The sequence below is a fragment of the Thalia democratica genome, unplaced genomic scaffold, assembly GCF_965202585.1.
Source record: "Thalia democratica unplaced genomic scaffold, ktThaDemo2.hap1.1 HAP1_SCAFFOLD_700, whole genome shotgun sequence".
Lineage (NCBI taxonomy): Eukaryota > Metazoa > Chordata > Thaliacea > Salpida > Salpidae > Thalia > Thalia democratica.
Genome location: NW_028139690.1, coordinates 26,101 through 41,413, shown reverse-complemented (window position 1 = coordinate 41,413; position 15,313 = coordinate 26,101). Strand labels below are relative to the sequence as shown.

The following is a 15,313-nucleotide window of genomic DNA, read 5'->3' as shown; positions in this document are numbered from 1 at the left end:
GTAGGCAAAATAAAAAAATGTTTAGATTCAGAAAACTTTGCAGCATTTTATCACAAAGCCAGTGGCTTCTGCCTACCTAATATTACTAAAATCATTGTAAGCTACATTCACCGCTTTTTTCGCTAGTCAGTTAGGCAGAGGCGTTCTTAGAAGTTGGCTTTTCGCTCGTTGTAAAATCATTGTTAAGTTCTAACTTGAACATTGACTCTGAGCTTCAGGTGCTACAAGCCGCCGACGCTTGTATTAATTAGTAAAAGGAGAAAAAAGCGTGCAAGAGATCTGTTGTTAACGGCTCGCCTTGCTTTAGTGTCAGATATAGGATGCCTTCAGGAAGTATAAGTCGTTTCTCAAAGGCTGTCCGGATCTTGTTCGTACTGTTTAAAAATAAAAAGAAAGTTTTCGCTGCAACAAACTAAGTGTTTGTTTTACAATTAGGCATTTGAATCGTGGAATGTACCAGGTTGTAGAGTGTGGTAGGCGCAAAACAAATGGTTGCTTTGAAAGTTAGAACCAAATAGGTGAAACCAACTTTGGAAATTTTAAACTTTTAAAATCCTTGAAGAAAATTGATTGTTTTACTGATGCAGTATACTTAAATAGTAAGTTCTACTTTTTAGTTGTAACAGAAAAAAGACAAAGTTAGTTGTGAAGTACTTAATTTTTAACAAAACATTTAAAAAATTTATTGACCTTTATACGACTTGTAATTACGGGCACTTTGCTTTCATTTCTTTCATTGATAGCATATATCTACTAAAACTACACGAAAGAACACTTCAGTCTGAAAATGATGAATTGCGTAGCATCAAAATTGACAAGAGAAACTACGCCACTAAAGAAATCGCTGAATGTTTTGACAGAAAACTTGCCATTTGCACTTTTTTCAACGGGAGCATTCATCTGGTGAAACCAACAACAACTTTTATGTATACGGTAATTTCACAACATATGGGCTATTTCACAATCCTGTGGCTGATAAGTGGTCCGAAATATCGCGTGTGGTCTACCCAAGATACAAACACAGATCGGTTGCTGTAGGAAACAAGTTGTTTGTAATCGCAGGAGCTAAAACGCCTGACACGTGTATAGTTTTCAACACTAAGAGTGGGAAGTTTGTTCTTCTGAAAAAAACAAGTACGATGATCCATTTCTTACTTAATCTCATTGCGCTTGCCGCATTGGAAATTTTTTTTTGTCAAACGCAGGTTATCGACTATTTTGAGTTACGAAACTTAAGATGATTGGTGCGAAGAGCCGTGCAATCTTCGAAGAAGTACTAGAACTGATTGGTTGGTCAATGTGCCCAAGTTTTAAAGTAAAATTGAAGCATCGACAGCTGAAAGTTTAATACTATTAGTTATAAAACATTACTTAACTTGTAAATGTTTTTATAAACTGAAAACAATAGTTTTTTCTTATAAACGTATTTTTATACACGAGCATATCTAGGTTGATTACAGAATAGTAAATATTTTTTTTTCTTAAGCAATAGAACTAGCAAACTTTTTTTACTTTTTGGCTAATATACCTATTTAGCTGAGATTACTACCTCAAGTTAACTTATAATCAATTAATCTATTTTTTTGAGGAAACCTATAAAGAATATTTTTTCTGTTTGAAAATATTATTTGCTTCTTTATAGTTAAAAAAGTATTCAGAAGAAATAATAAATAAAACATTTAATATAAGAAAAAGTTTTGTTGTTATTATTCATTGTTATTACTTTATTTTATTTTTTGTTTAGTTTTTTTTTCTTATTAAATGCATAGTGTATAAATGTTACAGTATTTATTTTTATATTACAATTTATAAAAGTTAGATTGAGTTTATGGACAAATTCACTTCTTTATAAAATAATATAAAATTTTGTATTAAATGTTTTAATTTTTTTCATTCAAATATTAACTTCTTTAAGTATTTCAACAACAAAAAAAAACTTTTAGCATAAAATTGTTTATCTCGTTTTAAAAATTTAGATTTAATTAGTTTTATAGATCTAGAAATGTTGTTTATGTTTTTATTATTTTATTGTATATTCTTTTGAGTTTTAGGCTTATACTATATTTTCATTTTTATCTTATTAGACATTTTTTTTAGTACACTATGAATAAAACTTTTTTAAGTAAACACGTAACTTTTTTAATTTTCATTTAATTTTTATTTCTATTCGTTCATTTTATTGATTGATAAATTTATTATAATTTTAAAAGTTTATATTAAGTCTTTTTAATTTTTTAGCGCATAAGAAATTGTTTAAGCATGTGGTATATGACTTAATAACCGAAAGGTTCTTTCGTACACCAGGTCCTTAGACCAAATTTGTTGAGCACTTTTTTTTATCGTTCAATAAACAATATATTTTTTGTAGAACTTTTAACTGGTTAATATATTTTTACCAAGTAAAAATAATTAATAATTGTTTTTATGTTACAAATACAAATCAAACAACTTATAAAAATAGTTATTTTTAGAATTTTTTATAGTATTTCTGAATAGTATAACAGTTTAGTTTAATGGATCCAAACAAAAATGTTAAAAATTCAGTCTAAGGAGTTTAACATAATACTTTAAAACAAAATCCTTTTAATTTTTTTCAACTTTCATACAATTTTAATAACATTATATAACATGAGTTCTAATAGTAGTAAATAATTTTTGATCAAAGAAAATCTGAAGATTTTTTTTCATAAACATCAAAAATTAGTTTATATAAAATATATTTCTCAGAGTTTTAACAGTTGTGTTTTACTTACTGAGCATAATGAAAACTTGGTGTTTTTTAGTTATTTCTTTAACTTTTAAAAAATAAAAAAGTTGTTTTGATAATTAAAAGTTTTTTTAATACTCATAAATACTTTTATATTTACTTGAACAAAAAAATTTAAATGGTTTAACTTATTTCAATTCAAAAAATAACTTGTTTACTCGTTTAAATATACCTTTAGTATCCACAGAAAACTTTTAGTTTGCAAAAACTTTTTTAATTTTAATTTAATTGTTTGCAGTACTGGGCTATGTTGTATTTGCAAGGAAGATCTTATTAGTTATATTACTATTTTCCTTTTAATAATCGTGCCATAAAAATTAAGTAACAAAACGTATGCTTTTTTTCTTAATGTTTGCGCCAGTTGGCGCTAGAGCAGGATTTCCCAAACTTTTTTTCTCAAGACCCCGTTAAAAAAAACGCTATAGTACCATCAAACAAGATTTCTCAAAAAGCTTCCCTTAAGTACACCTATACAATTTTTACAAAGTAAGTATAAATTTTGATGATATAAACCTTTTATTAATTTAAAACTGTTAAAACCATAAATATGTTATATTAACGTACAAATTTTTTTTTAGAACCTTGCTACGAATGTAGCTAATGAAAGATAAACTTTTATCATCCAGAGACATCTTGGGTTATTAACTGTTTTTCATTATTATGCAAAATTAAACGAAGCACCTTTAATTTAACATAGGTTTATTCTATGAGTAAAAAGTATTTTATTTGAATATTAAAAACTTGTAGAATATTACGTAATGTCTGTTTAAGTTCTTTAGAACGCTACATCAGTACAAACGCTTCTTTAAGGCTCCTTACTTAAAGTTACTGTTTTAAAAGAGCAAAAACTGCAATTTAGTATTTCTATTTTTTAAAAGATACAGAAGAAAAAACAAATGATTCTCTTTATCTTAGATTTACTTCAATAATTTTTTAATTATTCTTAAAGCGTTTTTTACTGCGCTTAAACCTACTTATTTTTTAAATACAAACATACTTATCAGTCGTAAAATACAGTAGTTCAAGTCAGCTATGAGCAAAGCAATCAGAAACGTGCTCATCGACTGCGACACGGTGGCGATGACGGGGTCGCCATCATGATGTTGTTACGTCATCACTTGCAGGGGAAAGTGAACGTGGTGGGGATGACATTCGTCAACGGAAACACGCCGCTGGACAACGTCGTGCACAACAATATCCGGTTGCTCAAACTTTTCAATCTTTATGACCAAATTCCCCTTTTTGCCGGATGCAAGGAGCCGCTGGTCCATCTTTCTGAATACAACACGTATTCAATTTTTGGTAAAGACGGACTCGGTGATAGCCCCGATATGAAACCTAGAAGAAGCGACGACGATCTCGCGCAAGTGAAACAAAAACACGCGTCCGAAGCAATAGTGCGCTTTTCGAAGGAGCACGGGGGAAACTTTGGCCAATTAAGCAGTGGCTCTCAGACTTGATCCCAGTTTGCCAATTAAAGTGAATAACATTTTTATAATGGTAGGAACTCGTCACGGGGTCGGTGACATTACAGCAGCGGCGGAGCGGCGGAGTACAATTTTTACGTGGACCCGGAAGCCGCTTTCACTACTTTGAGGGAATTCACCGCGGCCGAAAGCTGTAATGCTCATTTAATTGACTACGAACTGACGAAACAAAATGCTTTGTCGAAGAAATGGATAGTCGGAGATTGGCTGGGTGGCGAGAATAAAACAGATAAGCAAATTTTCGCAATGATGATGCTGAATCCCTTGATAAAGTTTTACGAAGACGTTTTCAAAACGGATAATGTGATTATTTGCGACCCTAACGCCATGGCCGTTGCCCTCGACTAAATCATTGGGCTCAGAGCTTCGCATCATCATTAAGTTTGCGTTGAAACGGCGGGAAATTTTTCGCGCGGCCACTTGATATGGAACAGAACTGGAACGAATGACGAGCGGTTTTACGGTTTACTTTGTACGGTGGAATCGATATGGAAAAGTACAAGGAAATGTTAAAAGATGCGGTAGTTTAAAAACATTAAAAATATGATTCTAACAAACTGTAAAACTAACTAAAAACCATATGCTATGACTATTAAAACTATTTTTATTTAAATTCTAAAGTATAAAGTACCAAACGTTGTATATGCCTTCCTTACTAACTTAAAAAGATGTTTTGAATTATTTTTAAAATAAGCTAATTGTGTTTTTTTATTTGAAATAAAATATTATATTTAAAGTTTTTATAATCTATATATTTCAAAATTTTGGAATGCTGGTTAATATATAGAATTATTAGAATATATAGTGATAGCATTTAAAACGCTACAGTGTACAATTTAACCTTTATTAGAAATTCAAACAGTTTAATTTATAATCTACTTGTAATTTTTTCAGTATCTATACTTACACTTGTTTTAGAGAGTAACCTATAATCCGTTAGCTAAGTAATTAAAACTAAAAAAAGTTTCATTCTAAAGTTTTACAAAAAAAAAATTTAAATAAAAAATATTACTGTAGCTATAACTTTTAGATACATATCTTATTTAGGTATCTTTTAAATTAAAAAACCACATAATTTTTAAAATGGTTTAGTTGTATGTCTTTTGTCTAGTTTAAAAGTCGGCTGAATGTACACCAAATATGCAACATATATGCTGCTTGCAGTGTGATTTTAGACTAAAAGAAATCTTTTTTAAAACAAAAAGTTCAAGTTGTAGAACTTTACAAACATTCTCTTTATATAATAATCAGTACTTACTATAGCTTTATAATTAAACCAGCAATAAATTTTTGTAGAAATCTGGTTTGTTACTTAAGAAGACTGCCGACTCTTTGTATAGTTTGATGTGTTGCAGTTTGTACTCTTAAGATTACAAGCTATCAAAAAAATGTAATAGCTTTTTTTTAAGTTTAATTTTTAATATACATATTAAAGTTTAGTAAACGAGTCACAATTGCACGAGGTTACTAAATTGCCGAGAGGACTAAATTGCACGAAGAAAAAATTGCACGAGGGCACAAAACTGCACGAAGACATTTTGCACGGAGGGTCATTTTTGCACGAGAGTAAAAAAAAAAATATATAAAAACTGAAAAAAAACTAAAAAAATAAATTATTAGAAAAAAATGTTACTGACCGAGGGTAAGGGTTAGGGGTTACAGTGATAGCAAATATATATGAAAAATAATATTAATTTTTTTTGTTAAAGTAAAAATGAATAAATAAAGTTTAATTAATTTTAAAAAAAAGTTACCGACCAAGGGTAAGGGTTAGGGGTAAGAGTAATATTAAAAAAAACTTAATTAAAATAAAATAATAATCATTTAAAATGAATAAAATAATTACAAAATAAAAATAATTAATATTAATTTTGTTTATACAAAGGCAACGTCGTTTCACCCAACAGAGATCTTCAGGCCTGCAAAATAAAAAAATAGACGATGAATAACTTAAAAAATAAATAGTGCAAAACAATTAAGATAATAAAATTTATAAAGTTTACAAAAATCAATACGTTAATTTAACAGTATTGAATTATTGAAAAAAAATAATTAAATTAACAAAAATAAAAATTTTAAATAGCAATCTTTATACTTACAAGTATTGATATGTTTTATACAGTTTTAGATATAGCTTATAACAACACAAATCAAAAATGGCATTTAACAAATAAAAGTACGGAAAAAATTAACAAGCAAAAAAAATAATAGCTATAAATACGATAAGTTTTAAAGTTGAATTTTCTAAAGTGCGAAAAGGTGTAAAAAAGTTCTTGTTGGGTGAAACGACGTTGCCTTTGTAAAAATAAAATAATATCAATATTGTCTCCGAAATAAGTTTTGTCGAGACTTTTTGTGCTAAATAAAAACTCTTTACATGGAAACGGGTCAAAGTTGCACGAAGAAAAAATTGCACGAGAATACTAAACTGAACGAGGGGACTAAATTGCACGAGGGAACAAAATTGCACGAAGAAAATTTTGCACGAGAGTAAAAATAACAAAATAAAAAAAGTATATATAAAAACAGAAAAAAAAACTAAATAATAAATTTATAGAAAAACAAAAAGGATGAAAAGTTACTGACCGAGGGTAAGGGTTAGGCTTAGGGGTAACAGTGATAGTAAAAATAAAAAATAACTAATAAAAACTATTATTAAAGTAAAATTTAGTAATTGAAAATAAATTTAAAAAAAAGCTACCGACCAAGGGTAAAAGTTAGGGGTAACAGTGATAGTAAAAAAAAAACAAATAGTTCAAAAAAAAAAATTCAACCAGTGCAAAAATGTCTCCGAGCAAAATTTTCTGCTCGTGCAAAAGTGTCTTCGTGCAAAGGCATCTTCGTGCAATTTTTTCCCCTCGTGCAATTTTGTACGCTCGTGCAAATTTGACAGCTACCCCTTTACACATACCTAAAATAAAAATTATACCCGTGCAAAAATGTCCCCTCGTACAAAAGTGTCTTCGTGCAATTTTGTCCCCTAATGCAGATTTGACTGCTACCCTAAAGTATGATATAATAGTAACAAAATAGAATTTATTAGTTTGAATTGCATAAAATATTTTAAGTCATATTATGTTGTACATCAAGAAAAAGTCAAAATTTATTTCGAAAATCAAATGTATAAACTTGTCTAAAAACGTTTTATATATTTAAAAAAAAATTATTACTTTTTTACTGTATAAACTAACTAGTTTTGTAGAAAAATATATTAAACAATTTAAATTTATTCTATTTTTACTTGTTAAATGCTGAAGTTTAAAAGCTACTTATATTTATAATAATGATAAATACTAAAAATGTAAAGAGGGGATTTATTAATGTAAATTTGATATTTCAAAACAGTACAACTATTTAATGAAATAGTACTATTAAGTAATAACAGTTTAATTTGACTTCTGACATTTATTTTTAAAATTACTATTTTGTTAGAAAGTAAATGTATTTTCTCTATATAATATTAACCCAGTAAAAAATTATCAAAAGCATTGAATCCCCTAAAATAGACAATTAAATTAAGATAAGCTATTTTTTTGCTAGACAACATTGTACAACTTTAAAAATAGTCAGATTAGTTTAGTTTATATATTTTCTATTAACAAATTAACATATAGGTGTTTAATTTTTCACAGACCTTACTCAAGTATTTATAAATATTTGTAAATAAAAGTGAATTTTGATATTATTATGAAATATTGTTTTTGATTAATATTAAGGTATCCTTTTATAAGTCAAGGGCCAAGTTTTTTGAAAAAATTGTCTGCGGAGTGCGGGACACTGCTACTTAAAACTGTAGTAGTCAATAAAAATACTGTTTATACCAAAAATGTTATACACCATGAAATAATAATTCACTAATAGTTATTAATTATTATACAACTGACGTAATTGTAAGGTTATACCACTACTAAAGCATTATTTTATTGTTTTTACAAAAAATACTGAAGAGTACATCGTTGGCCGCAGATTTTGCTCTGCAAGACTCAGCTTGTCAAACCCTATTTAAAAGCTCTTAGATTTTTTGTTGTAGAAGAAGTAAGGTTTTTAAAAGTAGTTCGGACTAAGTTAGTTGAATTAAAACTATGTGTAATTAATTTGACATGTGTTGGCAATGAATTATATTAAGTACTTTATAGAAAAAAAAAGTAAAATTTAATTCGTTAGTATTATATTGTTATATGTAAAAGTAAAGACATACTTTACAAAGGTTCACATAAACAGAACTTTAGTGCAAATATATTTTTTTATGGTTAGCGGTTGTTTAGAAATTACACCAACTAGGTTTAAAGTATAGTTTTTATGTGTTTAGCACTATGGTCTGTTATTTTCAATTTAGGCCTTTTTAACTTTTTTTTAGCTACTTTTTTATTAATCTACAACATTATCTACAGAAAATAGCAAAAAAAATTGATTACTAGCCCAAATGTGGTTAAATAGAAACTTTAAATTAGAGCAGCTCTGAATTTACAATTCTCAACTAAAGTTATATGCAATCATTAAACCGTTAAAATGTTACTGAAAAAAAAAAAATCAATTTTGAATTTTTATATTTATGATTATTAATAAATACATGCAGTATCTTATAAACTACATGTCGAAAAGTTTCATCTCCAATTGATTTATACAAATTTGCGAGAGGAAATTTACAGAGTATTTTCTCGAAAATAATTTTGATAAAGTCACCCTTGAAAAAAAACCTGTAAAAGTATTTTAACATAAAATTAATAATTTGGTTTTTCAATCCGTACACTTAATTTATTGAATTTCGATCTTTAAAATCTCTAAATTTGAAAAATTTGGTGTGTCTTTGCCGATCTACCGACGTAGAATTGTTACTTAGTTACGCAAACCTGGCTATTAAATGACTTAACGCGTTATAACGATATCGGTGACGGTTACTTAACTGTTTAGAATAGACTTAGTTAAGTTATTTAGCCAAGTCGATATAAGAAACACGAATTGACCTTAAACTATCATTTAAGCTTAGCCTAATTAAGTAATAAGATTGTTAAAATGCTTAAACTAATAGTATATAAGAAATCGAGTCTTAAAAACAAAAAACTGTATTACGATGAATAGAAATGGCGATAAACACAAAATAACAAACTGTAAAAATAAACTACTTTAATTCAAAAGTTCATGTAAAAAACAGTCGTTATCGTACAAGTGTACGATGCGAACACAATACTTTAAAGCAAATAGCGTTCAACTAACACACTCAAAACTAACTCCGCGAAACAGCGCGTTACTGAATTTAAGTGGTTTGAATAGTTTGAGAGAAAATAAAAAAAGAACCGCTTTCGACTGAGAAAAACACTGCTGAAGTGTTACATTCTCTCAACTTAGTTCGCCATTTTGGAATTAATACTTGGGGCTAAGAAAAATATTGTCTTTAATTAGTTTTGAATTTGTAAAAAACACTAAACAACCTCTAATATAGAAGCGTAAATGAAAAATGACTGCCGACTGTCGTCGACTTATATCTTGTTTGGTAAAAAGATATTACTTTACTTTGAAAATGCTTTAAAATCCGTAGATGACGTGCAGAATTAGTTATAAATTTTGAACAATTTACAAAATGACAAAAAAAACTGAAAAAACTTTCAGAAATTCATCACTGATAGTACTCGCTCCCCGTTGTTTCCCGTACACGCTCCTCGTACAACCTTGGTCTCCTCATCTGTTCTCCACCTCGGCCACCTTACGCTGATGGTACATCAGATCACTGCGTCTCCTTCGCTGACCCGTTGATGACTTTCGATTCTCGAGCCGTTTTTGTGCGAAAGTGCAAAAAGAGTGTAAGCACCTACTTGAATTAATTTAATTACAACTAAAAATAGACACTTTTTCAAGTATTTTGAAGTACTTTCAAGTATTTTTATCAGAAACTTTATAATATTTTTAGCTTCAGTTTAAACGAAGTATTTTCTACAAACTTTTAGCGTATTAATAAAATTTCACATTTAACACGAGTTAGTTGATAAAACAAGCAATTACATGCATTTCAAAAGTTTAAACTTATTTTCGTAAAAGTATGTAGCTAGTGAACTTTGTACTGATTTTAAAAACCAAGTTGTTTGTTAGCGTTTAAAAACTGAATAAGATTTTAACAGCTCGAATAACATTATAAAAAATGTGTTTTTATAACTACGCTGAAGAATATAACAAAAAAAAAACATGGTAATAAAGTTTGTTACCAGTAATTACTAAGGTGATTGTAGTACAATTGTAAATTATAGTTTAAAGTTTGAACATAAAATTGTAGCTAAAAAAGAAATTGAAATTAAGTTTAACAAATTAAGGCAAGTTTTTTAAGAGCTCGACATATAATTTAAGTTGAAGTTTAACACTCTAAAAAAATACTCCTTCAATTTCTTACGACTCGATTTCGTAATAAGCTTTGTTGAGAAAGCTTCCTAGACTAATTATCTGCTATAATTAAATAAAAGCTCTTTTGGTGGTCATAACTTTCTGATGTAAGAGTTAATTAACCGTAAAGTTTCAATAACATCTTAGTTTAATTTTCCAGCGGTGAAAAATTGCGTTTGAACAGGAACTCAAAGTTTCACAACGGTTTATTTTCTGACTAACAAGTTTTTCGATTTTAAAATGTTTAAAGCGCCATCGGTGAAAAGTGAACCAAAATAATTCGCGATTAGTTTTAAAAATGCGTGCTTCCATATTGTTTAAAGATTTTTCGGTTTTAAAACGCCATTTGTGAAATATAAGCCAAATTAATTCGTTTTGTCTTAAAAATGCGTGCTTCGTTATTGCTTAAAGTTTCTTTGGCTTTATATCGCCATTTGTTAATTATAAGCCAAAATAATTCGTGGTTTGTTTTAAAAATCTGCTCTAAGCTAATTTTTAAAGGTTTTTTGTTATTTGCAATCGTTTTGCGTTTCAAGTAAGAAATGTGTTTTTTTGTTAAGAATTCGCGATCGGCCCTAACATTTATTTCAGTTTCGTCGTTGTTTGGCATCACTGCTGTGCTTTTGTTCAGAGAAAAGGGCAACTTTCGTGAGTTTGTTTCTTTGCTGGACGAAGTAATGCTGGAAAAAGTGTTTGTAGTCGCTGATGTGCTTTTGTTTAGAGAAAAGGGCAACTTTCGTGAGTTTGTTTCTTTGCTGGACGAATTAATGCCGGAAAAAGTGTTTGTAGTCGCAGCTGTGCTTCCGGTCGTAGATGAGGATAATTCCCGTGCGTTTTTCGGTTTGACGGAAGACATTTCTGAACCGGCCGTTGGCTCTAAATGTTCTGGTGCTGGCTGCGGTTGTGCTGACCGTTGGGACCGCCCGTTGTGGTGCTGACTAAGATGGCTCTGACCGTTGGCGCTGGTAGCATAGGTGCTGGCGTCGGTGGCGCTGACCGTTGACTCTGGCCCTAATGATTCTGGCTGCGATTGCGCTGACCGTTGGGACTGCCCGATGTGGTACTGACTAAGATGGCTCGGATCTTTGGCGCTAGTCGTAGACTCTGGCCCTGGTGATGCTTGCCGTGGTTGCTCAGAATGTTGGTTTTCATCAAGTATTTTTGTTGCATAAGTGACGCTGTACTAGTGACGTAAAACGTGTTTTATTAGAGTGAAAACTAAACTTGTGTTTAAAACTAGCATGTTTTGTATTATAAACAAAAAGTATTGTTTAAAAATATTTTATGTTATCTATTTAAAAACTTGTTTTCTTCTTAATAAATTTTGCAAAGAAAAATTAAATAAAGTTGTGTTTTGTTTCGATAGTAAATACTTAATACTACAATTTGAGTTACTTAATACTACAATAACTTAACAAAACATAGACTAATTTAAACTATTTACTCTAGTCTCAATCATAATTAAAAAACATTAAACTATTTATTTGATTTAAACAGTTTAAGATTTTACACTTCTAAGTATAGATACATGTTGTGCTTTCTAAAAAATACAGAAATTGAAAGCAGTTTAAAAAGCTTTAAGTTTTTGAATAGTAGTAATACAAATTTTGGTTTTATTTTAGTTAATTGTGTCTAATTTTATAATTTTCTTATAGTATAACTTATAAACTACAATTAAATTAACACATTTAAGTGTATACGAATGTATTTTAAATTTAAAAGAAATTAAACCCTTTTTTAAATTTTATAAACTATAAAAAATACTTCTGAATAAAAGTTAAAAAACTTAAATAATGTTTAACTGTAAGTTTTTAGTTTTATAAAGACGGAACTTGTAAACTCATAACAAAAATGAACGTGTAAATTTATTTAATAGTTAAATGCCTAATGATGTTCACCTTACACAATTCAAATACTACCTATTATTATCTTAACAGATTCAAAAGTTTCTGAAACAACTAGACCACTGAAAAGAAAAATTTAAAGTTTTGTGTTAATTAGCGTATTTTTTCAGATATAACATCACTAAGGCATTGAGAGTTTGTTGGTGTTTTGTCTTTTATACTCAATTGAATACATTTTTACAACGAGCTCATGAAATATTGCTAACATATTTTTGAATGTTTGTTAGCTATGTTTGTTTCTATACTTGATATATTTATATCTATGTTTCTAGTGCATGCAGTTAAATTGCTACTTTAAGAACTGTAACTTTGAAAAAATTATCTAAAAAGTGTTTATTAAATAACTTTTTGAATATTTAGACCTTTTTTTTACAATTTGTCTCATTTAAAATTTGAAAATGTAAACAAAAATTATATTAACTATTGAGGTATGGTTAAAAATAATTTTATTCAAAAGTGTTAAACCCCATATTATATGTATAAATTAAAAAATAAAAAATATAAAGCCAAACATTTTTTAATTCAGAATTATCTTATACCGATATATAGGCATGTTAGTTGTATATCCTAAAAAAAAATAATGTAAATTACTCTTCATAAACATTTTTTCTGTATTTTTGCTTAACTTTGATTATTATAAAGTTAAAGCAAAGGTGAAAACTGTATACAATAAGTTTATCGTTTTTTTAACACTAATATCATATAACTGCTTACTTAGAACACAGCTAAAAGTGCGTAGTAAAAAGATAAAGAGTGTATAAAAAGTACTAGTTTGAACGAAAAATGCATGTCAACAAAAGTTTTGGCTTAGAAAGTGCGTACATACAAAGTGCAAACCAATAAAAAAATTACTAATTTAAGTTTTATATTTGTGTTAGTTTACCTTGTAAATAATTAATTAAGTCAACTTTATAACTAAAGTTGCTTATGTTAACTAAAATGCTTGATTGTTTAAGCTACATAATGGTAGAAAACAATATTCAGGCATACTATTATTTTAAAGGTAACTATCCTATAAAATACAAAAAGTTAAGAAAAGAAAGTACCAGTTATCAGGGTTTCCCAAACTCATTTACTAAATCGCCCCCTTTTCAGAAATTTGAAAAAAAATCGCCCCCCACGATTTTAAAAAGTAGTTTTTCTCTTGAGTATAAACTTTTGAGCCAATAAAATTGTGTTCGAAATGTAATTTAGTCTGGTATTTCTTATACACGCACTTTTGTGTTCAAAGTAGTTTACAGGGCTTGAGAAAATAAGTTACTGTTGTTTTCCTTTAAGCCCAGTAAAGTGTATCTAAATACTTAAATATTAAAAAGCCTCGGGTAATCAATAATCAATCCTGTTTAAATATGATTTGTTTTGAAAGTAATGTAATTTTTAGGGTAGTGGTGGACAACTTTTGTAGTCAGCAATTCATATTTAATAAAAAATCTTTTCTAGTTTCAACTCGTTAAAAAAATGTAATTGCGGGCTGCATAATTTAAAAAATTAACGTATAGAAAACTAAAAAACTCGAGCATAATTGTAACAAAATGATTTACTATTATTGTGATCTAGGAAATACTAAAGTAACTGAAAACCAAATTGAAAGTGTATTTCAAAATCATAAGCATCAAAAAACTAAATTTTGTTTATTTTGCACAAGTAGTTCAAGTTACTTGGCGGGTCGAAATTTGATTGGATCTGGACCGTAAGTTACCCATCTGAAATCTTAACTGAAACCTGACATTATAACTATCTCTCATTTAACGAATTTCGGACATTCAGAGTGAATACTAGGTAACTTATTTAAGCCGCACAAAATACTTAAATTATTTTATAAATAGGCATATTCTAAAATTAAATACCAGAGATTAAAAAACTATAAAAAAATGAACAGATTTTTTTAAACATAATGAAATAGATATTAAAACATTATTGCTGATTCAGTTTTAGGAAGTTTGACCGACTGGTTGATTATCTCACATGAAAAGTGGGTTTATCAATAGCTTCTGTTTATGCAGTAAAATTATTAATTTCAATGCTGAGATATATTATAATCAAGTTAGTTGTAAAGTTAAAAATTTAATTCTAAACTTTTTAAACTATATGTTTTGTAGTAGAATACCATTAAATAGCATTTGACTTAAAATAACCTTTAGGAAATTAAACCTTCATTTAAATTCAAAAAAAAAATCAAATGTTTTACAGTTAATTCTTTGAACAGAAAGTAATCAAATAAAAAATTTCTTTAATTGTGTTAAAACTTTCTTTTGTAACTGTAGCAGTCTTTTTGATTGCTTATTTAATACTGTTAAATTTTATTATTTCTCTAGTTATTTGCCTATAATAATTTACTAGAAGAAAATAGTGAAAAACTAAAAGCTAGTGTTGAAAAACTATTAAAATAAACAACATATTCTAATTGCTAATATATTAAAAAATAAGATAAAACAAAAAACAGTTGTATTAATAGTTTAAAATTATTTAGCATTATAGATTTTCAAACAGTAATAAATCAAGTTAAAAAATAAATTTGAGTCTAATAATCTTTTAAATGAAAAATTTGAAATCATTTCAAATAGAGACATCAAATCTATACTCTTTTAAAACCAGAAATAATTTTTGAAATAAAAACTTTAATGGTTATCAAGATTTTTTTTTATTTAAACAGATTAAATAAGTAATAAAAAAATATGTCAAATAAATTCCTTTCAAACAAATACTTTAACCACTATGCTATAAAAACTTTTAGTGTAATGTAAATCGACAAATATAAACTACAAAATTAACCAGGTCAAAACAAA

General features: G+C 28.1%; 1 protein-coding gene across 1 annotated transcript; it reads left to right on the top strand.

The window, feature by feature from the left end:
• Positions 1-488: 488 nt before the first annotated feature.
• LOC145846883 (uncharacterized) lies at positions 489-4,227 on the top strand. The gene is made up of 4 exons (XM_082953443.1): positions 489-503; positions 781-933; positions 1,238-1,289; positions 3,785-4,227. The coding sequence occupies exons 1-4, from the start codon at positions 489-491 to the stop codon at positions 4,225-4,227; spliced, it is 663 nt and encodes a 220-aa protein (XP_082809569.1).
• Positions 4,228-15,313: the final 11,086 nt, after the last annotated feature.